This window comes from Apteryx rowi, unplaced genomic scaffold (genome assembly GCF_003343035.1).
Source record: "Apteryx rowi isolate R43461 unplaced genomic scaffold, aptRow1 scaffold_704, whole genome shotgun sequence".
Classification (NCBI taxonomy): Eukaryota; Metazoa; Chordata; class Aves; order Apterygiformes; family Apterygidae; genus Apteryx; species Apteryx rowi.
In genome coordinates, this window is record NW_020450988.1 from 223524 (window position 1) to 247456 (window position 23933).

Genomic DNA, 23933 nt, shown 5'->3' on the forward strand with positions numbered 1-23933 from the left:
CGGCTCCCGCCTCACGGTGGCTGTTTCTGTCCTGCCGCAGACCATGTCCAAGTCGCTAAAGAAGATCGTGGAGGAGAGCAGGGAGAAGAACCAGCCCGAGGTGGACATGTGCGACCGCGGCATCTCCAACATGTTGGACGTGCCCGGCCTCTGTAGGTAGCGGCGGCGGCGGGCTGGGCCCGCGGCGGGAGAGCGCGGAAACTTCCTTATTTGTCCCGGGCCGGCTGCTGTGGCCGCCCCGCCCGCAGCGGGGGCGCAGGCCGGAGCTGGCGGCGGCCCCCGGCCGGGCCCGGGCGTTGCGGCGAGCCGGGGGGCCCGTCCGGGCCGGCCCCGGGCGTCGGGGGCCGCGGCAACCCCGCTCCCCGCGCCCCTTGGCGGTGGCTGAGGCTCAGCAGAGAGTGAGAGGGTCAGAGGTTTTGGGGGGTGGGGGGCGGGAGGAATGCCACGCTTCCCAGCACCCCATAGCACGAGTAAATGGTCTGCGAGCCTCTTCGGGAGAAGCTTCCCTCTGCTGTGCCTGGGGCACCAGCACCGTGGTGCCGGGACTTCTGCCCGTCTGTCCTCTTACCTCCACCCTTGTCCCATCTGCATYCCCACATGCCCCCTGGGCCTCTGAGCACCATCACTGTAGCACTTGAGGGGTGAGGAGAATATGCCTCCTGTCCACTCTGACCTCCTTTGGCTACTCAAGCAGAGAAACCAGGCAGGCAGCATCTCCCCTGGTCTGGGATAGGGTGAGATTAGCCCAAAGATAGGCATAGCTGGTCTTTGAAGGGGGGTAAGACAGTACTTTATTGATGATAGAGCTACATAATACTTTGGGTATTGCTTTATTCCATGTACTTCCAGAGTTGTGACAGTACAGTGGTACTGGTATATTGCAATCCCTGTAGACTGAGAACACATACATGAAGAGCAAGGCAGGTAACTTTGCCTTGCTTTTGCTTTGGCTAAGAGTGCATATGGTACCATGGCACAGCTTATATGCAATAACTTGTTAAAGTTGTGATTAACTGTAGTGTGTCAAAGTCTGAAGTTTTCCTGAGTGTGTGATCTGAATGGACAAACAAACAAACAAAAAAAGGACACTGAACTGCTTAAAACCCTTAACTCTGTCTGGTTTTAGATATTTGTAATGTTTGTTAAATGTAATAGCAATCATGAGCAAGGGTATATAACCTGTGATAGAAATGAGTTCAGAGAAGTGTATAGATTGCCTCTGCATAGTTAGGAGCAGACCAAACTATGTCAATTCCAGACTAGTGTGTGGGTGGGGGAAACTGATGTAGTGCATGAAGTTTTGCAGAACTAAGTTCTGTGCTTATGTCTTCATTGTTTTCCTGATTCTTTTGGGGCTTCTGAATCATGCTTGATAGAATTTCAGAGAGAGTACATTTTAAAACCTGTATATATGAACTCCTGTTAAATAGAAAGTTTCACTGTATTTCAATCAAATGAACAGCTGTTCCAGGCAAAGTAGTGTTTAGCTCACATCAGTTACAGACCCATTTTCAGAACTATATTTACCCCTATCAAGTAAACTAATGCATTTTTAAGAGTTGTGGGGCAAGAACACAGTATTGCTGCTTCTATTAAACTTAGTAGACACTAAGTCTATTAACCAGTACCATGTCATTGCAATTCATTGGCGAATTTTGATCCTTCAGGTAGAAAAAGGACAATTTTGAAATACATCAAGTGAAAGTTCCAGTTCATTCATGTTCCTGTGCACATTGTTCTCTTAAACATGTGACCAGTGTTGATGACTTAGTTCTAGTGTTTTCAGTAGAAATATGGACCAATAAATGTTTTCCCTTTAAAACGGCATGCAAGGGTGTTTTTGTAATCCTTCTTAGTTGATTCTGCATCACATAGATTTGCAGTTAAGTTTAGCTGAATTTCCTTACCTCTGAATTACTTACTGCTATTAGTATTAACTATATAAACAGCAAATTGTCTAGAACTTCTCATCAATGTTCTGTAATGCCTGGGTCTCTTCAATTGTCCCGTTAGATTAAAAGGACACTTCTAGCTTTCCAGCGTGGGTCACTCTACCAAGAAGTAACTTGTAACACTGAGCACTCCCAGTATCAGTAATGCTAAAGTAAAAAAGCTTTTCCTGTACAAAGACTGCATTGTGCTTGATTTATATGCAGGATTTGCCCATGGCATTACATTGCAGATATGATCCTTGATACTGAGATGCTAATTAAGCATCTGGAACTTGTCTGGCAGGGAGTCTACTGCACAAGGTGTAGACTTGTGGTATGTTAGTTAAACTGCATCAAACAAATCTATGCAAGAGTTCTTGGTACGTGTTGTGTGGCTTGCTTTAGCATGGGCATTTGGGGCTTTGTCTAATTTAAAAAGGAAGTTGAGTGGAGGGGGAAATGCCAACTCTGTTTTTTCTCCAGTTTATCCAGACTTTCCTGCTTTTTCAGTTTCTCTGCACATTGACAGAGAAGGCATAATAAGGTTTTTCCATCAAGCTATTTGACAGTGTCCATCTGGAGAAGGAGTAACTTCCTCTAAGTGTGCCTCTAAGAAGTAATGAATAGGTAGTACCTTTGGCAAATTTTAGGTAAGCGTTTGGGAAGATGTTAGACTACCCTGTTTTCTAACCCTGTCATCTGACTCCTAATGGGTGCCTCTTCTAATGCAGATTGGGGTTTTTAGGGCTTCTCTGGTTTTCAGAGTTGGCAGGGAAGCTGAATGAGCCCAGTGCCTTTCCTTCCAGGTGAGTTGAGTATCTTTCCAGTGCAGTGCAGTGTTAAAGCTTGTGTTTTCAGGAACTCTGTTTTTTTTTTGTTGTTTTGTTGTTGTTGTTGTTGTTGTTTTTCCTATAAAACAAAAATCTTTACTAGGTTAAAAACAACCATCCTGATTCACACCCAGTAACTCGTCTTTCTTATCATCTTATCTTTAATGGGGTCCACCAGTTGATGTTTGGTGATGAACATAAGAGTGGGCATGATAGGAGAGAGCCTTTAAGTGGTGTTTTCCCTGTTTTTGGCAATTTGAGGTTTAAGGACTTAATAGGTTGGAAGATACCTCTAAGCTATGCTTAGTGTCTAAGTCTATGTTTAATAGCCACTGATAGGGGTTTTGTCCCATGAGGTTATTTAATGGTTTTGAACCCCACCTACACACTGGCTAGTAACTCTTAAAACAAGCTGCTCCCTGTAATCTTAATTATTTTTCAGGAAACAGACCAGGCCTTGTCACGCTACAGGCTGAGTACCACTGCAGCGTGGCTAGTGAACTCGTATTTAAACTTTTTTAGCTCAGTTCACATAAAGTAAATGTAAACATACTGAATTGGCAGCAGTGCACCATGTAGCATGTGCTAATCCTCATCCTCCAGGTACAGGCCCATTGTTGCCATGTGTGTTTAAAAAAAAAAAAAATCTTACAAGATCATAGGAAACCATGTAGGGAGGGGAGGAGAAAAGGGATGAAGGAGTATATGCTATGGCTTGGATAGGGTTTCAGATCTGGCTTCTCTTTCCTGTCTAGTGAATGACTTGCTACAGTACAGGACAGCTGCTTTATTTTCTTTTGCCTTCGCTTCCACCCTCTGTGGAGGTTGTAAGAGAGGAATAAAACAGACCAAACTTCTCTCTGTTAAGGAATTAATGTTGATTTCTGAATCAAGAGAAAATACCTTTCATATCTGGATTGAGATTAGCTCTCAGTAGCTGAAATTATCTTAAACAAGCTTGGATCTAGCTCTACATCTCTGTTCCCGCTTTGCATTTAGTAAAGGGAAAGTTGAGTGGTCATCTTGTTTATAATGCGGTATTGAGATTCACAGTGAAAAGCTGAGTAGTTCCCAAACTGCTGCTCGCTCATTCATTAATGTCACATTCTGGTTTTTGAATATTCTACTTAAAATCTGGATACTTCAGTGTTTTATACTAATGACTTTTAAAAGTATGAACTAGAATTATGCTACAGGCCTTCAAAGCAGTAATCTGGGATTTCTAGGCTTTCAGAAATGTAATATGAGAAATCTGTCTTCAAAGAGTCAATGAAGTAGTTCTCTAGAAAAGAGGTTTCCTTTGAGATTAAAAGCATTGCTTGAATTGAATGTTTTTGTCTGTTCTGTACTTCAACTCATGTTGTAACACTAATGCAAAATTCATGTGGAACAGTTTTAAACTTTAAAGGCTTTTCTTATTATCTGGCATGCAAGAAAAATGTTGTGTCCCCCCCTTTGTTAGTACATGTATACTATATTTTTGTACCTATGTGTGAATAATTTTAACAAATATCCTATACTATAGAAGTATTCTAGTGTTTTTCCTCATACCATATTGTGAAATAAGTTAGTTGTGGGTTTTGTGTTTGTTTTTACAAAGTACTCGGGTATTTTGGTAGAGAGGGTAGTAGATGTACAGTAGAGTAAACAATTAGATTCAGTGAGTAGAAGATGTGCCTTTCCCTAATGGTTGGGGCATCTATTGGTAGGACTTTAAGGAGTCATCTCTGAATTGTGGAATTGTTCTTGGAGAAGGGACCAGCCTCTAGTCTGATTTATTTATCTCAAGACAATAGATATGGGAAAGCTATGAATCCAGGAATTATTTTGCCAAAATAATTTGAGACATCTGCTGCTCTGTAGTCCTGTTGTCAGAGAAGGAATATTGGATGAAATCCTCTTTACTTTGTAAGTGTTAATTTGCTTTCATTATCATTCCATCTGTAAGCTATCAGTATTTTACATAAAGTACATAATTATGTGATAGGAATTGATCTGTCTATAGTTCTCTTTTTTTCTACCAAAAGTTAGTATGAATTTAACTGTTGCCTCCTAAAATAACCGAAGCACAGAAGATGGAGTGGCAGGCTACTCACAAGTGTTGCAGAGATGTTTTGTAGAATGCTGTATCGCTTGTTCTCCCTTGACTTCCTCCAGTGGAAGAGGCAGTGTCTTATCTTGGTCCAGCACAGGTCTATGAAGTCTTCCTGTTTTTCTTTCCTTTTTTAAGAGAATTAAGTCAAGACTTGTCATCTAAACATTTTATGCTAAGCTAAATTACAGAATCACACAGAATCGCTGAGGTTGGAAGGGACCTCTGGAGATCATCTAGTCCAACCCCCCTGCTCAAGCAGGGTCACCTAGAGCACATTGCACAGGATTGCATCCAGGCGCGTTTTGATTATCTCCAGGGAAGAAGACTCCACCACCTCTCTGGGCAACCTGTTCCAGTGCTCTGTCACCCTCACAGTGAAAAAGTTTTTCCTCATGTTCAGATGGAAGTGTCTGTGTTTCAGTTTGTGCCCGTTGCCTCGCGTCCTGTCGCTTGGCACCACTGAAAAGAGTCTGGTCCCATCCTCTCGACACCCTCCCTTCAGATACTTGTACACGTTGATAAGATCTCCTCTCAGCCTTCTCTTGCACTGGATGGAAGCAGTGTACAAAAAGGTTTCGGTACTAAGGCGAGAAGAGCTTAAAGATTCTTTCCTGACCCACTCCATTTTGAAGCATCATTGGACTGGGACCATGAAAAATTTTAATTACTATAAAAGTAAATTGCCCTGACAAATGTTAGTTAGTATCCTAACCCTTAAACTGCAATGTGAATTTGAGTGGGACTAGAGTAAGCTTGGGGTGTGAGCACTTGATGCATTCTTGAAATCTAAAACACTTAGCATCTCTGTTAATTACTGTGATGTTAATAAGGCTTCTGAAGTCTGCAGTCCTCAACATTTTGTTTCTTAGTGTCTAGCCAGCCCGTCCAGTGGCTTCATACAGAAGTTATAGTAATTGTCCTATAGGAGTTGATGTGCTCTTTGAATTTCGCTTGACTGGAACTCGGGGGTGAATTACGTGATCTGCTGAGTGCTTCTAACCATACTTACATGATCTGTGTACATCCAAAGCCAAATGGCCCCAATCATGCACCCTTCAGCCTTCCAGATACTGCTCTGGGATATTCATTAGTTGCTTAAGACAGCTATGTCTTTTAATAAAGAGTTGATAGTTCAGTTGTTATGCAGAATTGACTTTATATGTAGAACGAGGAAATCCACAATTAGGTGTTCCTGCAGCACAGCCCTTTGGACAGGGGTAGGCTTGTGGCAGCATACTGAAAGACTTCACGTGTCCTGAGGCTGCTTGTTTCATGAAGTTCACAATTTAATTTAAGGGAGCAAATTCCCTCTGTATAATGAGTGACCAAATACCATTTTATATCTGGCTTCCCTTTCTTATCGTGCTTGCAAATCTGTCTGTTGAGTGGTAGTAGCTTTGGGCCTCTCAAAATTGAAGTTCCTGCTGTCTAGATATAGTTATATATGGACTTCTGGAAGCAATCCAGGGCACAGTTTCCTAAAGCTTTGCTCTCTTCAAAATAACATAGAAATGTCTCCACCATAGTATTTAGTAGTACTGAACCTTTGTAGTGTTTTTCTCTCTGAGCCTTTACTGATTTTTTTTTTTTTTTTTTGGGGGGGGGGGGATGTAAGCATGTTTTGCAGGTGAAAGATGCAATGAGATTCTTTGCCAGGCATCAGCACTGACTCAGGTATTGGGGTTTCAGGCAAGATGCTTAGGCCTGAGTCTGATGTTCAGGGTGGAATGCCTTTGGTCTTTGGATTTCAGCTTTTAAATTTTTTAACCTTGGGACTTTGTTCTGTTACATTCTGCGTAGACATGTGGGAAGCAACCCTACTAAAAATCTGCTTGATCAGTGGTGATGAATGGATATGTCACAAATACAGAGAGAGGATAATGAGAATATATAATGCTTCTAAGCTTGTAGTGTTAGRAGGCCAGCAGTACAGGTTGATGGTGTAGCCAGCAGACTTACCTTTTAAATGGTAAATACTGACAGAACTTTTTAAGATATCAGACTCCTGCTGATTTCAAATATGTTTGGAAGACCTGAGTCCACACCCTCAAAGCTTAATTGCCCATGTGCAAGTGTTCTCACTTCCTATGTACAAAAATCCTGTAATCATGGCAGGTAAGGTTCAGCATATAAAGACGTATTGGACCCTTGTACCTGTCTTAGTTCCCTATTTGTAAAACACTTCTTTTCCCACCTTTTTGTTTCTTAATTTAGTTTGTAAGCAACTCGGAGTAGGTATGGTAATTGCATATATGCTGTCTAGCACTTAGTGGAATTAAGAGGACTTTATACTTCTGTGGTGGGAATCAATTGCATGCAAGTGATCTCTGCTCTTGAGCTGGCTTCTTGCAGAAATTTAAAATAACTATTTGGTGTGATTTTCTTTTAAATACTGAATTACTTCTTGAGCAAACAAAAAACTCTCAGACACTAATTTTGTCCTATTTGAGTTATCATTCTGACTCATACACTTTAAGTAACTACTTCAGTTGTGAGGTGAAGACTATTTCTTTACTGCTGCCTTAGGAGTTTGTTTTATTTGGATAACCTTGGACATATCTAGTCTAGTATTAACAAGTAGTCATTCACTGAAGTTGGTTCTCCTCACAGAAGAGGTGTCTCCTAATCAGAAAAGAGCTGGGAAAGACCTATCATATYGGCAGAAGGATGAACTAAATTTGAGCCCTTCTTTGTGTGTTTTCTACAGTCAGTCTAGGCTGCTTATTAAAAGACTTGTCATGGGATTGGTGGTTTAGTATATCAGTTTGTAAGGTAAAGAACAGGCTATCTGAATCTGAGTTTCTGTCATAAAGCTGGCAAAGCATATGCAAAAATAGAATGTACTGCTCAAGGCTAGGTTAAGTGTAGTGCCTGCTTCAGTCTTTGTTCTGCTCTAATATGCCAAAGGAAGCATTAATTTTAAAGGAAGAAAGAGAATGCAAAAGTGTAAATTTAACTCTGTGCTTGACAGCCTGGTTTGTCTCTTCACTCTGCGTAGGTGCAATTTGGTGTTCATGTTGCAGAACTTTGTCTAGCAGCAGAGATGCAGAGGTCCTCCCTCTTAGGAGTTCAGTTGTCTTTCGTGCTCTTGATGAGGTGCTGTATTTTAGTATGGTGATGAGATTGTGGTAATTGGACTTAATTTACATTTTAAATGCACCTTCTCAGTTTTAAAAACAGATCTTAAGGTGAGGTGGAAGCAACATTGTGAACAGTATTGAAGATCAAAATTGTATTTCTTCTGAAAAGCACATTAAAAAGATTAAATCTTCACTTCCCAAGGTTTCTGCCATGGGCAGGGAGAAGGAGAAATTTCKAAAAGTTCCTGTATCCCAAATCTTCAAAAACAAAGCTAGAATGCCATCTTGTGGTTCTGTTGCCAGTCTAAACATTAGACCCTGTGGAGTCCAGTGCTCCACAGAGCTGAACCTTAAAGGCATTGCTCACGGTATCCTTAATGTTCAGAGCTGCCTGAAATACATACATGGCAATTTGTAAAGGTATGATGACATAGCTTGTCCTCATTGTTGCCAGTGTAGAAGTTACTGAGAGTACAGAGCTGAGCCAAGTCTTTGGTGTGTGCTGTGTGCTTTTGCTGCTGCTTTGATCATCTAGGACTTATTTGTGGCTTGGCAAAATATTACTTGACTGATCGTACTCTTCCTACATCGGTAGGAGCCTTTTGGATAAAAGGAGGTTATTTAGATATGCACAGAAGACATTTAAATTATAATGAAGAAAATACTATCTATTCACCTGTATGTGTGTGAAACAGGTCAGGCCAGGGTAGGTAACTCTGTCTCCTAGTAGGAAAATCGTTGGCTCCTTGTACACACAGTGGAACAAGGCTGATTTCTTGTTGATGCTGGTGAATCTAGACAAAGCCTCTGGAATGACTTGGTTGTTTAAATTAAATACAGAAAAAGATAATTGATGTCAGTTTAAAAGTAAAGTAAGAGTTCAGAGAAAGGTGCTTGAAATAGCTTGCTCTGCATAAGTGACTCAGAAGTGGGAACTGAGAATTTTTAGCCTGTATCTGAAAGACTAATAGCTAATAGCAGGCTCTAACAGGGAATAACTGTTGGGACAAGCAGAAATTGAGAGAAGTGAAATCATTCTGAAAGCTGCTGTCAAGATTTAATGTTGCATGAAAATGAGATAATACCTTTCCCCTGCATTGTAACTTAAAGCTCTTTTGTCAGTTTGTGCTATTTATCTGCTTTGATATATAATAGAGTCAAAACTGGAGGATACAAAGTAACTCAGTATGGTTATGTTAAGGTACACTTGTTTCCCTATCTGGTTCTGATGAGGATTAGGTTGTCTTGGACCTGGAGGTGTCTGGCTAGGACACTTTCTATCTCTGGATGCAAACAGACTGATTGCTCTAGGAATGGTTTTGCTGCTGTTGGCTGGGCCTGGATATCAAGGGTCTCTGGAAAAAATGACTTTCACCGATTATTTCAAATATTTAAAATCATAAGGCAAGAGAAATAAATGCTGTTTAAGGAATATTTAAACATATGTTCACAAATGGCTGTCTTCCATCATCTTGCTTCAATTCTTTTTGTGTAAGTTGTATTCATATATTTAGATATATATCTATAACTAATAGTTTAAGTGTTCGTGGTTGCTTATGGTTTAGATGTTGATGCTAAAGTGCTTTTATGTTTTAAAGCTTAGAGCTGTTGTGTGTGGCTGCTGTACTTGTCTGCCTCTTGGTGCCAGCTTTTATACTAATATTCTTACAGCCTTTCTGTGGGCCCCTTTCTTTGTCCTTGCTCTACTTAGGGAGTTGCTGCAGGCAAACTTAAGAGTGCTTGTGTTTTGAGAGAAATGAGGGTGGGTACACTGTTTCTTCCTTTCTCCTCCCTGCCCTTCCTTCCTCCACAGCCTGCAGTCACATAGGGACCTCTGGTGATGCATTTTTACACTGAACTGTCTGTTTGGTTTCTGCCTTTCCGAGTTACTGATTTCATTCTGCTATCAGATTGTATTTGCCCGTGGTAAGTTACGGGCTTTTAAGGGTTAGCTTAAACTGTATACAGGCAGATTACTGTATCAGTAGGGAGAATCTCCCCAAGCTGTTTTCTCCAACTTGTGTCCTAGCATTGATTGGTATGGCCAATTTTCACAAGTGCTCACCAGGATCTTGCAGTTTCCTAAGGCAACAGTATCTCTGGAATTGGACTAACTGTAGCAGTGTCTATTGCTTGAAGAAAGCTATGAGTGATGAGGGACAGACACTACAGCTATCCTTGAGGAAGGGAAAGTTCCAAGTTGCCTAGGAAGGGCAGTCATGTAGTTTCTAGAGGAGTATGTATCAGTTTTTCTTTGTGAAGGTTTCAAAAAGTAGAAATTAAAGATGTTTCTATATGTATTGTATAGAAGTATGCTGTGAATAAAACCAGATTTCTGCTGAGAGGAAAGAGTACTTGCTGTTTAAATTGTACTTGCTATAGTAGTGGAGACAAAGTAAAGGGACAGAGGAATGGCCAGATATGTCCTTAACTCTTGAGCTTGTCTTGTTTTTTGTGATATTGGATATGAATCTGGAGCAACTTGAGCGTAGAGAATAACTCATCTTTTTTAGCTGAAATAGATATAAGCTCTGAGTTGCCATGTCTGCTCATAAACTAACTTTTTTCTCTCTTCACTTACAGTTACCTTGTCTCATATCACACAGCTGGTTCTCAGTCACAACAAGCTTACAAGTAAGTATACTTCTATTTTTTGACTTCATTGCAGGCAGTTGAGCAGTACTTAAAAGCTGCCACTGCTAGTCTGTTTTCTGTAGAGCAGAATGTCACTTATGATAAGAGCATGAAAGGGTTGTTGGTGAATTGCTTCATAAAAAATAGATGGAGGATGTGACTTAGATGCGACTTAGCAGTCGTGTTCAACATGCATCTCCAGCTTCAGTATAAGTCTGCCACATACCAGAATAAGATCTGTAATTCTTTGTCCTGTTAAATAAAAAATACTTTCCATACCACAATTCTATGAAGTACTCATCTTCAAGTGTTCAGAAAAGGTTGTGGCTTGCTTTTTAGTAGCTGGATAATTCATTTAATTGAAACAAGTGAAAAAAAATTACCACCTGACTGTGACTGTATTATATTCATAACCCAGCTTATGTGAGGGAGGCCAACTGGATGTGGTCTTCCGGCTTGAAAGAAGCCAAGCAGTCTACTTCCGTCAAGAAAAATCTTTTTGAGCAATAGTCTCTTGCTTGTACTGTACACAGCACCTTCTGCTATTACTATCTGGTTGCTACTGTCCCATACTGAAGAAGTCAAAGTGAGGTGTTGGTGAATCTCATGTCATGAGAGCAGCATAAACATGCTGAGATATCAAACTGACTTTTGTGAGGCAAAAGAAATGATTTCGTTGTAGTAGAAAGCTTCAGCATTACCTGGCCATACCTTGTGCAAAAATTCCTGCTTCTTGGCTGTTGAAATAAAAGCATCAAGTTTCATCTGATCCCTTTTGCAGTGCTTCTTGTACATAGAAGAAAAGTATTGGTTTTGGTGACTTTCTGCTTGTCTGTCTGCTCTCTGCTTGTGCCAGTGGATTTCTGTCTCAACCATTCCTTTCTGTTTGGAACCTTTTTAAGAGTAGGGGGGAATGGAGCTACCAAAGAGGATGTGTACCTTGGAGGAGGTGACTGGGCAAGTGCTGTAGTGTATATCAAGCTATCCCTAAGAGATGCTTTACAAGTTGAGGTCGGGGAAGAAAACTATCCAACTCTTTAAACTTTTCTGGATGAGCTATAAAATAGCATCTGTTATTTAAAATGTATGCATTAATGTGAAAAGCTTGTCTTTGTGCTTAAGGCTTTGGGCATTTGAATAGAGTTTAGATTGAGGGGGAAAAATGAATATATTTTTAGATTCTGCCATGTGAATACTTCCTCTTTTCTGGAGGTGGTTTACTGAGTATTAATGTGTGGCTTAAAGGGTTTGAAGTGGTAGTGTGAAATAGATAAAAGCATGGGCCGCATGTGAAAGACTATGAGAAATATGAAGTAGCTATTCTAAGCCCTGCTTTTGTACGGTGTCTAGATTGTCATCTTGCTATTTGTTTTTGCCCCTGTAACAGTTTCCAAAGACCTCTCAATTTAATTATAAGTTTAGCCAGCAGTTTCCAGCTAAGTATCATGTAAATAGTGACTGATGGGCAAATTCATGGTAAAGTCAGGAAAGGAAAACTTTATGCATTAAATGCACAAACCGTGTCAGGTTTACAAGGTCATGGAATTGCAAATAGCTGGAAGCTAAGGGAGTGTTTTGGGAAAGTATTACTGTATGTTTGCCTTGGTCATATTGCTATGCGGCATCTGTTATTAGCCACTGATGGAGTTGGGATGTTGGGCTGGAGGGATTTTTAGTCTGGCCCAGTCTGGTAGCTCTTATTTTCCCTCAGGTCACTGTTCTTCTTCCAGAGAAGGTACACCTGCTGAGTGGGGATGCCTGTCTCTGAACTTGAGCTGTCTAAAAGCTAGGCAGTTAATTATATCTAGCCATTTTGGCTTTTTCTGCAGTTGTTGAAGGGTTGTGGGCACTTTAAGATAGCAGTTCATTTTGGTCATCTCTATTTAATGCCTGTGYGAGAAGGTCAGAGTACTCAAAGAAAGCTGGGTTAAATGAATGCCACCTAGTGCTGCCAGGCAGACCTTCTCTCAGGTGCTGGTTGTCTGCTCTACTTTATACTGTCTGAATGACTGCTTACCTGTGGCTCAAGGATTGAGTTGTAAGCATTACTCGTGGTAAACTTTACTATTCCCTTCTCTGGGGTGTGTAATAAAAAAAAAAAAATTAAAAAACCCCACAAACCTACAAGTCTTGAAAGCTAATAGACTTCCAAGGGCTTAATCACCTCTTGCATGTGACACATTACAAATATTAAATGCAGTTGGGGTGAATTTAGCTGAGCAGACAACTGGCTGGGGCATGGAGCAGACCTCTACCTTGGTCTGAGGAAAAGGCAGGTGAAACTCCTGCAAGGAAACTTTGATCAAAGAACACTTGGCTGTCTGTGAATTGAACCTGGAGAGCATGGCATACTTTAGCATGAATGCCAAAATTGAAAGCTAAATAAATAACCCATGTCATAGTTGGAAGCCTTCAGCTGAAGGCCCAATTGGAAGGTGAAAAACCTATGGTAACATGGGGTGCTCAAGAAAGATGTGTTCAGGTTAATTTCAACTATTCAAGAAAAATCCAGACAGCTCCAGTTTTTTAAAGCAGTGTTTTCAAAATACCAGTTTTTGGACTACCACTACTTTAAAACTGTGATTCATTAAAAGTATTTTTAAAAAAGTTTTATCTGCTACTTTAGAAGAAAGTAGCACTTAGATCAGTAGGGTATATGAATATGGAAGCAAGTATCTGTTCCCTCAAAAAGGGATACTGTCAACCTACCTAATTGTGATGTTTGGGTTTCTTTATAGAAAGGTTAAAAACAAAAAAACAAAAAACCTGCTTTTCCTGGAAAGTAACTCATAAAGGTTTGTGAGGAATTTACTGTTCTTTCACAAACTGTGATGTAGACATTTAAACAGACAGCACACATCTTTTAAAGGCTAAATTTCAAGTTCATATTCTCATATTTGACATGCTTGACCTAATCATTTGTGCAATGTAGTTAATTGTCTTAGCAGATTGTTCTTAAAATGACTAGGAAGCTGGTGGCAGTGACACTTGACATGCTACACTAAGGTCATATTAGCATCTTCTACAGTTTTCTGCCATTTAAATGAATGTTCTGCTTGCTGTTTTTTCTGCTGTTTAGAGTAAATATGTCTATCTGGAAGAATAAATATATGTAAAAAGTGGATATGCATATTTTTATGTAACCATATCTCATACTTGCCAGCCAAATCTATTAAAAGTAAGCAAAGTTTCATTAACAAGTATGAGGATGACACTATTAAATCCATCATACTGCTTGGAATATTTTTGTGGCATGCTTTTGTTAATGTTATTAGTATGCCATTCACACTGCTAGTGCTTTTGCACTGTCTGTAAATCATTCCTTATCAGAAGTAGTCAAATCACATTGACTTTTTTAGAGTATATTTTGCTGTTTTTTCAGCTGTCCAGTGCTGTGCTAATGAAGGAATCTTGAACTTGCTGCTTCTGTTCCAGGTTACTTCTGAAGCGCTTCAGTTCTTCCTTTTGCTGCTTCGTGGGGTTTTTTTCTTCTGAACAGCTTCAAAATCAGAAGCAAAAACTCTAGGGAGGCTGAATATTTTTGATTCTGCAGTCTTGCTGAGCCAGTTGTTGCATAAGTGCTTGGAAGCCTGGTATGATCCCATTTTAGGGTCTTGAGTGACAAATCAGTTGAAAGTAGAGGGAGAAAGTGAGTACTTGTCTTTGTTTTCAACTTACTTTAGACACATGGGCCAATTATCTCTATATATTATACTGTGTTTTTTGGTTTTTGGTTTTTTTTTGCTCCATCATTTGGAGCCAAACTTTGCTGAGAAGCAAAATTAAAGACAGTTGGGCTTATGCACTTAGCCTGCATAAGTTGTCTGCTCTGACCCAGCATCTTTTGAATCCATTGGCTAACATCAAATTGAAAACAGAATAAAGTCCTTGATAAAAGTTCCTCAGATCTGTGGAAGTCGGTGACTGAGTAGTAGGGATCAGTCCTTCAGTGTCGTGGGTTAATTTGGGTGGATGTAACTAAGTTGTCTTTGTTTGATCTGGTGGGAGCTGAGTGGTATATAGGTAGCGTTCATCTGCTCTTGGGGTTGTTAATAGGGACATGAATAATGGTAGGGAATTAGGATTGTTGTGCTAGAGAGGGAAGGAGGGAGTTAGAGCCACAGGACATGCTCCTGTAGAAACCAGGTTTGATCAGTCTGGCTAATTGCAAATACTGTTTCACGCTTTCTGTGCAACACTAATATCTTTATGGATCTCCATTCTACTAAGTTTTTTGCACTCCTACTTAGGACTGCTTTACTCTTAAGTTTTTAAGCGGGATTTTTGCTACAGACTTAAAAGGAAACTGCCTTGGCTACTTGTTCTCTCTGGCAACCCTATGCGGAGTGGCAAATGAAACTCAAGTGTCAGTGTAGACTTGCATGTTTTGCAGGGCCACCCAGTGTTCTTCCTCTTAGGTTGCTGCTGCATGGTGGATGTACCAGACATGGTTGTTGGGGTGGCTGTGCCAGTAGCATGTTCTGCTGTTTCCAACAGCAATTTGTTTCCAAGAATTCTTGTGGAACAATTGTAACTCAAGTTGTTTCTAACAATTTGGAGTTACATGAGGCTTTTGAAGTTTTGCATCCAGGAATTGCTTGTAGAAATTCTTGAAATCAAACATCCTATTTTGTTCAAACCTCTTTGGCTAAAGCTCATGGTCTCATGCCAGTTCTGGAGGAGAGATGTTAGGAACTGAAGAAGAAAGGCATGTCCAAGGGAGCTCAGAGCAGGGAGAGGAAATTGTAAAGGACTGGTTGTCTTCTCTACTCTGGGACTTGGCAGCAAGTGATTTCAAGCAACATATTTTGGTGCTCTGGGAGGGAAAATATAATAGATGAGGGGGTGTGGGTTTCTTCCCAGCTATGATTAAGGTTGGGTATAGCTTCTATTTATTGGAGTAGACAAATCTTCATTCATGTTGCTTTGATTTTGAGAGCTTAGCTTTTTAAAAAATTAGGTGTACTAGAAAACAAAGTGGCTGCCTCTGACTGGAAAGAAGGTACCTTTATAGGCTAAAACTGAAGTCAGCAGGGCAGATTAGGCTTTGCTTTTTGGTGTCTTCATGCCATTAGATTTGTAAGTGAGCTCTAATGGAATTAGCAATAAAGAAAATTCCTTTTTTAGGAAACATCTAAGACTGAGCATGTATATTATGGCTTATGCCTTACCTGGCTTTTTTCATTACAGAGCAGCTGTTGTGAACTGTTTTGCCACAAAGTGTGAATTAGTACTGAAGCTTTAGACTTCAGACCATTGTGCTAACTCAAGGTATTCTTCAGTTACCTACAGTGTATGAAAATAACTTCACATCCAATAGAGTCACTGTTTGGTACGCTGTTGACGTTAAACAATTAAAAGCCCTGTATTGTAGCATGAACCGAAAGTGTGCTTGAAGAGCTTTCAGATTAACTGCAGTTCAGCCCTGTACTGCATGGAGAGGAAAATGTGACTGGAAAGCAGGCTGGGATGTTAAGGGTTATTTTTGCATTGGCAACAGTTATAACTTAAAACTGAGCGTTGGTCATGCATACACAATTGTTATGCTGCTAACTTCATGTGTTTTATTTTCACTTATTATAGGGATATGCTGTAAGTTGCAGTTGATAGCTTGTGAGTAACTACTGTAATAAAATTATTTGAATTATCTGCCTATTAGAATAACGATCACTAATCACTTGAAGAATCTATTCAGAGATTCTGGCTTTTGCACCAATGTGCGGTCATAGTTGGAGTCCTTGAGTATTTCTGCTCTCACCAGAAATACTGGTATTATGTGATGTGTCCATTAGAGGTCACTGTTTAAATATCTTTAGCTGTTCATTTCATTTGTAGTAGCAATTGTTCATCACCACCTAAAAGGCAAACAGTATCTTAGTTTTGCTATCCTCCTCGGTCACCTTAGCCTTAGATGATCCTGTACTTGCTAGTTTCACCATAGTCTTGTGCTGCCTTTAAACGTTCTCAAAAGTTCTCTGCTATTCATAACTCTCTCCTGACTATTTTTATGAATTTGCTCTGACTCTTTGCCCAATGTCATCAAATGACTGAATGATGAGAGATTGGGAGCAATTATCTTGCTTTTGACACCTTCCATTTAGTACCTGTTGTCATGTTCTATTGTCATCTTCCTTCTTCTGGGTTGCTGTCCTTTGCTCTTTCCTGACCACTTTTTAACCTCTTTGAGATACTCCAGTGTAATTTTTCCTCATGCCTACTCCTTCCTTTTTCTTTTCTTGGTCTCCATTTTATGTGTGGTGTTCTGGTTACTCTAGTAACCAGGTGTGTTGGTTTGAAGTGGATAATGTTATAGTGTTTCCCTTCAGATCGTTGATCCATCTGGCCTCTTATACTGTACCATTGGTGCCCTCTATCAAAAATGCTGTAAAACAAAATTCGTAGGGTGAAATAGTTTTCTGATCTTTATCCGAGGATGGGCAGTTTGCTGTAACGTGTTTTTTCTTGTCTATGAGGAATATCTGTCTGTACCTGGAAACTGAAAAAGTATGGTTAGCTGAAGGCTGGAACCAGTTACTGTACAGTCACAAGGGCAACTGTATACCATAGAGATTCAAAGAAGCTGTCTTAAGTACTGCTTTGTGAGTGTAGGGAGCCCAAAACAGGAAGGCGCTGAGTTCAGTTCCAGCTCTGAGAGCTGAAATAAGAACAACACATGTGCATACGTGTGCTGATGTCGCTTTTGAACAGCGAGCTTTACTGCTGCCCCTTCCCTTTGCATGTTGAGATGACTGGTCTCCCTGAGAAATGTGGCCGCATGGCAGCCTACATGATGCTGAATGGCAGGAAGAAGTCAGCTGACCCAAGTAGCAGTGCAAAACAGTCCTGCAGGAGTCAGACTTCTTACAGGCATTTCAGTGATATAAACAGTGTAAAACTGCACAATAAAGCAGACTAAAAATTGTGGACTACTTATTAGATACTCTTACAGTGAAAGCTGAGTTTTTTAAGCAAGCTTCTTTTAGGCAGGTAAGTATATATTSCTGAGCAAGAAGCTGAAGTGACCTTGACCTGTGAGGTCTGACCTTTATTTGTTCTGCTGTCTGGACTGGAGTAAAGAGAATACTGACAGAGGGGAAGGTGAGGATGCTGAGCTTCAACTAGTTTCATTTAATTGAAGCCCGATGTTGTGCAGTTGTGTGAAACTCTGAAAAGAACATGCTTAAACAACTATCCACCTGAAAGTCTCATGGATACTTAGTGAGACCATTTGTAATTGTATTTGGTGGAAGCTTAATAAATCTCAGTTTAACACTACTAGTTAAAGTTCTTCAGTCCTGCAGAAGTTATTTTTGTCAACTTCATTCTGTACCACCAGCTGCCATTCCCTGCTGTTGAAATATCAATGCATATAGATGATCTGACCTGTAACAAGGAAATCTAGCCTGTATTCTTCAACTTTTTTGCATGATGTATCACACAATTTTTCTTCTAGCATAAAAAGAAAATAGTAAATCACCTTGGCTGAACTGTGCACTCTTCACAAAACAATTACTAAAGCTGAAAATGCTGTGGTCCACTAAAAGTGCTTACATGTCAAATTCATTTGAAAAGCTTGGCTAATATTCTGGTTTCTTCAGGATTACATGTAGAAATGAGGGGACAACCTTATATCCATATCTTCATACCCACCCACCCTCAAATAGTATTATCCCTTGCTGCTATAAAATCAGACTTTTATAAGCTATTTGGTGTGGTAGCAGTTCCTTACTGTTAGATGGTGTATTTTCAAACCTTTCTAACCTCCGTCCCTGGTTCCTAGCTTTTTCTCTCCAAACTCTTACGTGCATCTTAAGCATTCTTCTCAGAGACCAGTATGCATTTTGTCCTTTCTCTTGCTCTTCACTAGATGCCACTTCATTCCCAATTTGTTATTTGCTTTCCCTGTGCTCACAGCATTTCTCCTTAGACTCTGGCTTCTAAATTAAAACTGTTTATTGATTAAATTGCTTTGTTAGCACAGTAGCAGATCAGTCAGCTATAGTATAATCTGGAGAAACATGTTCATAAGAGCATATTGGTAACTGCAGTGCTTCTGTGGATAATTGTAAAAAAAGAACTCCGCTGATTTCTGGAAAGAGCTGAAGATTGAGGAGACAAGTTTGTTTTTAATGTTTTCAATGTGAAGGAGGTTAGTATTCATCTTTGGAAGAGTGGGGAGGGAGGGCAAAAGGGGAAATTTGAACTACATGATGTGTAAATTAAGTGCTGTATGCTTCACTTGGGAAGAGGATTCTCTTAACTGCCAAGTATGATGTCAGCACACCTATGAATATTTAAAACAAAAACTGTGTATTCTCCTGCTAATTCCTCTCTCATTTTGCTGGAGTTGATTGCTTCTCTCTCAGTAGGAGAATCCTTGTCAAATAAATCTAAACATGACTCCAGCTCTATGAATACAGTTATACTGGGTGCACAGAATGCATTATATATTTAGTATTTTAAATTCTTCCTTCCCCGTGAAATGTGAGTAACATTTCATGTCTTTGTGACCTTTACTATAAGGGGTCCTTACTCATGGAAGGTTCCTGTTGACAGTAACTGGATTAATAACAGCTTGCAGAATTGGGTGTATTATATTGTAACCATCAGATTTTACTTTAGGTTTAAAAAGTACATTCATGCTTTTGGAGGGGGGGGAAACTAAATTTGGATTTACATTGGACTACCAGGACTAACAGCAGCTTTATAAGTTCTGTATTAAGTTCTTTACTGTGTATTACTCTTGACCAGCTTATAAGTGGAACAGCTTAATGAGAAACTGGCATAGTCATATAAATCTCTTTTCTGACAAGTAGTACTATTTTAATAGCTCTTCTGGATAAATATTCCCCTAGAACCTTTAAAGATTTGGAATACTACTGAATGTCATGTTCTTGGTACTGCATAATTAGTTCATCAGCTAAAGAAACATTCTAAAAAACCATCGACTCTGCAGCTTATATTTCTGAAAATGTGGATGTCAAAGAAAAACTAAACTTATTTTACATAATTAAAATTCTTAATTCACTTGACATCTGATTCAAAATCCACTGAATTCAGTGGGAGTTTTTCTGAAGCCATTGAATTATATTTGAGAAGGAAATAAGCTTACTTGTACATGGTTTTATGAATAGGCAAATGTTAGAGATACTGTTTTCCAGGCTGAAGTATGATAATATTTATTTTGAAAAATCCAGGTTAAAATATAAATGAATTGGAATGCTTATCTCAGTTTACATGCCATTTGTCTTTCTCATGGAGACTTGTATTTTTACCGAATTATTTTGGTTGTCCACTTGGGTGGCTATTCATTCCTTTGTCACTTCTTCAATCTAGGTTTCCTAGTCTAAAATTTTGTATAATTTTGTTTTAGCAAGTACAGGAATTTGAGATGTGTATTGTAAATCAGTTACTACTAAATACAAAAACTGGCAAGASTCTACCTTTTAGGTGAAAAGCAAATGAAGAGTTAATCCTGCAAACACTTGAGTGTGTTTACTTTTAAAGTTGTGAGGATTCTTGTTTTCCAGTACTTCACAGAAGCTTTAAATGGAAAAAATCCTGGAGTTTGTTTGCAGAAATAGAGAATTTATCAGAAAGCCTGTGCATTTTCAGCTGTATGAAGGGCTCTGCCACCGCAAGAGGAATTGTACCAAAACCTCTATCAATGACAGAGCAGTGGCAGAGTGGAACTGAAAAGAAATAAAAAAACCCAGATACTAATATACCTTCTTTTGTCATCTTCCATTTTTTTCTGTGATCTTCCTCCTTTCACAGATGCTGGATGTACGAAAGGAGCTGGATGTAAATGTCAGTCAGTGCTAAAATACTATTATGAGAACTGTCTGACTCCCTACTTTATTGGAAGCAGTTACCTCTGAACCACTTGTAATTCCATGCCTGCTTTAAACATTGTTACTGTGTTGCTCTGCATGATCGCTGCCTCAGATAAAAGGTCTGTCTAACCTGGTATCTGTTCCCCAACAGAGGGCAACATCAGACTTCTAGGAAAGTAAGCAAGATAGATGTCTAATGATAGCTTCCAGTTCTGGATGTGGAGAGAGAACTAAGGTTCGGATCCAAGATACTCAGATGTGGAGCTATACAGGCTTTGAATAGTAGCATTTAATCCTTCCTGTGTATGTTTCAGAAATCATATCAGAACTTTTCAACATCTGTTTCTTATGTAGGAATAAAATTTGGAAATCTGCCTTGAAAGAAAGGCTCCTCTGATTAGAATATGATATTTTAGTTCCTAAAGAATCACCACTAACTTCAGAGGGGAAAAAAGAGCCTATTTGTTTTTAAACCCTTTGAAGCATAACAAATTGCAAATTCTCATTTTGACTCTGTAGAAGGTCTTCTTATTCCTTGACATGCAGCTTGTAGATTCTTTCTTTCTTAACCGAGCTATTGAATTAAGGGTGAAGTCTATGGCTGTCATAGTGAATCACTGGATGCAATCTCCAGTATTGACCAGGAGGAAGGAAGCTGTTCCTGGCTTTATGAGGTGTGGCTTGATATGAATGGGGCTTCATGATATGACTGAAGCTTCACAGGAGAATGCAAAGGCATTGGACTGCCAAATTTTGCTAGCATTTGCTGAGGAGGAGTTTAGTTGTTAATGACACTGGGCAGCAGATGGTCTTAAAAGAGTTGTTAAGACACTGTGGATCTTACTGTAAATATGTGGGTTGAATGGAACCAAGATGCTGACAGTTCATTCTCACAGCTCATGATAAGAGGGTGACTTGAGTGGAATTCAGTAGTGCCAGAACATGGATTTCTTAGGATTTGGCAGAGTCTGCTATATATCTGGGAAGAATTTGGAGACGTAACAGTAGGATGCCAATGGGGACACACTTTAAGACATGTAAAGTTTGGAACAAAGAACCATGTTATGTACCTAGTCAGCTTTTCTTGACTACTATATCAGATCTTTCAGATCTTTAGACCTGAAGATACTGAACCTGTGCAGTTTAGCTAAAAGACCAGTCTGGGAATTAATTTTAGTCTTCTTACCTTTGAATCCAAGAGAGCATACCTTTATGCTGCAGATGAATCTGATTTGTTGAACCAGAAAATAAGCTGTTATAGGAAAAAATGCTCTCTTTCCTACTGCAGGCCTGGTTTCAAGCTACTCTTCCATGTTTTCCTCCCCCACCAAATATCTTCAGCCCCTCCATCCAAACCAAAAAGTACCATAGTGGGGTGGGATTTTCTATTTTGTTTTAACAGACACAAAGTATGTCTTCCAAATTCTTTACTAAATTATTAGTCTTTCCCTCCTCTCAATCTGTTTACCCATGCAGCTTTTAGTATGGCTTGGAGAAAATAATGGTGGAAGGAATAATATACTGGTATCCTAAGTGTGATTCACAATATAAAATCCAATATGCAGCAATTATACAGATATATCAGAAACTTAACAGACAGTGTGCAAGGCCACAGCTGCTATTGTTCACAAGGGACACCTACTTACACCCCTGCCCTGACAAAAGAAAACCAAATGAAAAGCCTCTGATAAACTAGCCAATGAAGCTTTCGCCCATATTTGCAAGTGGGATGACCAAGCAGAATTTGAGACTAACTGCAGTAACCCATTTAAGCTATGGATCGTTTTGATGCTGTAATCTTTAATGCTTCATGAACAAATCTCTGGAAGCTACTTTCTTCCTACCTTGAACTCCAGTTGTCACCTTTTCCCCAGACAGTTTCACTTTTTTATTCCAGACAGAGACATAGCTTTAAAAACAGTTCGTATTTTTCCTTGAAATAATTCTTCCTCTCTTCACCACCTCCTAACTTAAGACCTAAGTGACATGATACAAACTTAGGAATTCATTTATTCTTGGGGGGAGAACAATCTGTTAGATCATTTGGACAGGTGTTTGAAAGGGCAGGTCCACTAAATGAGTGTCAGTAGTGCAAGTCAGCTCAGTAACTCAGTCCAACTTTTTAGCACTTATTCTTTGGACTCTATCAGGGCACTTGGAGGATATTTGCTGCCCCCACCATTGTGGTTTGTTAACAGATGCAGAACAGTTTTGCATATGCAAAACAGTGATCTCCATAATGCAAAGGCCTTTAGGTTGCTAAATCCACTGTGAATGGGACTGATTGAATGGAGGATGCCCATTAACCAGCACTGATTCAACTGGATAAGTGCATGTCTCATGCTGCTGGCTTTCTTTGCATTGGGATAGCACTGAGAAATTGTCWCCATAGTCTCACAGTTTCTGCAGTCCTGCCTCTCACGAAGATCAGAGAAATTTCTTAGGCTTTCTGTCCTTGTAATGGTAGTCCTTGGTATAAGATGTACTTTTTTTAGTTGACTTTGAGAACTTTCAATTTCTTAGATAATAGCTTCTTAATTTCTTGATCATCTTGTTGCGATGGTGTTCAGACTAAGTAATTGAAATACAGAGCTGACAGACAGCCCAGCTGACTGCAGGTTTGGTAAGCTTGGCCTCCTGATTGCGGGGCTCTTGTTTCCGTGGTCCCGCAACCTAGTTCTGCATCACAGTTAGTATAACTTGTGGCTTTAAGTTGAACTGTTTTTTCTAGGAGAGTGAAATCTCTCATCCTGTTAAAAGACCAGTACCTTCAGACCAGGATTTAATTGCATCAGCAATGCAAGTTCAAGAGAATTGCATTTGGCTCTGAATTGTTTCGGTTTTGTGACTAAACTAAAGCCTTTATTTGCTAGTACTCTGGATTTTTGTTCTTAAACACAGTATCACTGTGAGAAGAGCAGAAATACTAATTGCCAGTTCATTCCATCTCATCAAAGTCAGATTATAAAGTCTAATTTCTGAAAGGAAAACATTTTAATAGTGGTAATTACTGTTCTGGTGAAATATTGAGGCTGGAAACAGCTGAGTTATGTCAATTAAAATCCTCAGTTAACTTCAGTTAGGGAATAATTTGAAACAGCAGAAGTAGTACATTACCCTTTACTTTTTGAAGGCATGTAGTTTTTACCATCATTGAGTGACAGACAGGCATGGACCAGTTAGAACCTACCACAAAGTAAGGGCTTTTAAATATTCAGAGTTGCCTTTAAAAAGTATGCTAAACATCTCCTGCAATGAATATAACCCTCAATAGTGAATAATATTTATGCAGTGTAATTAGAATGTTTGTTAGGGATCCTATTATTATGAACAATGTAATTATGCTTATAATCTAGTAAATGTGACATACTATAATGTTCTGCTTTGTAAACATTGACTCCTTTCTAAGATGGAGGTTGCCTCATGCCAACAAATAAAAGAAAATCATGGCCTCATAAAAACTTGCAATTATTTAGATGTGCACTCTCTGGGTTTCTGATGCAGTCAAAGTTAACACTGAACGAAGG

The 23933-nt window shown here is 39.6% G+C and overlaps 1 protein-coding gene across 2 annotated transcripts in view; it reads left to right on the top strand.

The window, feature by feature from the left end:
• The window catches only part of RSU1 (Ras suppressor protein 1), a 120968-nt gene that overhangs the window by 9297 nt on the left and 87738 nt on the right, over window positions 1-23933 (top strand). For both annotated transcript variants that reach the window (XM_026087145.1, XM_026087146.1), the window contains exons 2-3: window positions 41-152; window positions 10520-10570. In XM_026087145.1, coding sequence (XP_025942930.1) covers window positions 41-152; window positions 10520-10570 — 163 coding nt within the window. The remainder of the gene's footprint in view (window positions 1-40; window positions 153-10519; window positions 10571-23933) is intronic.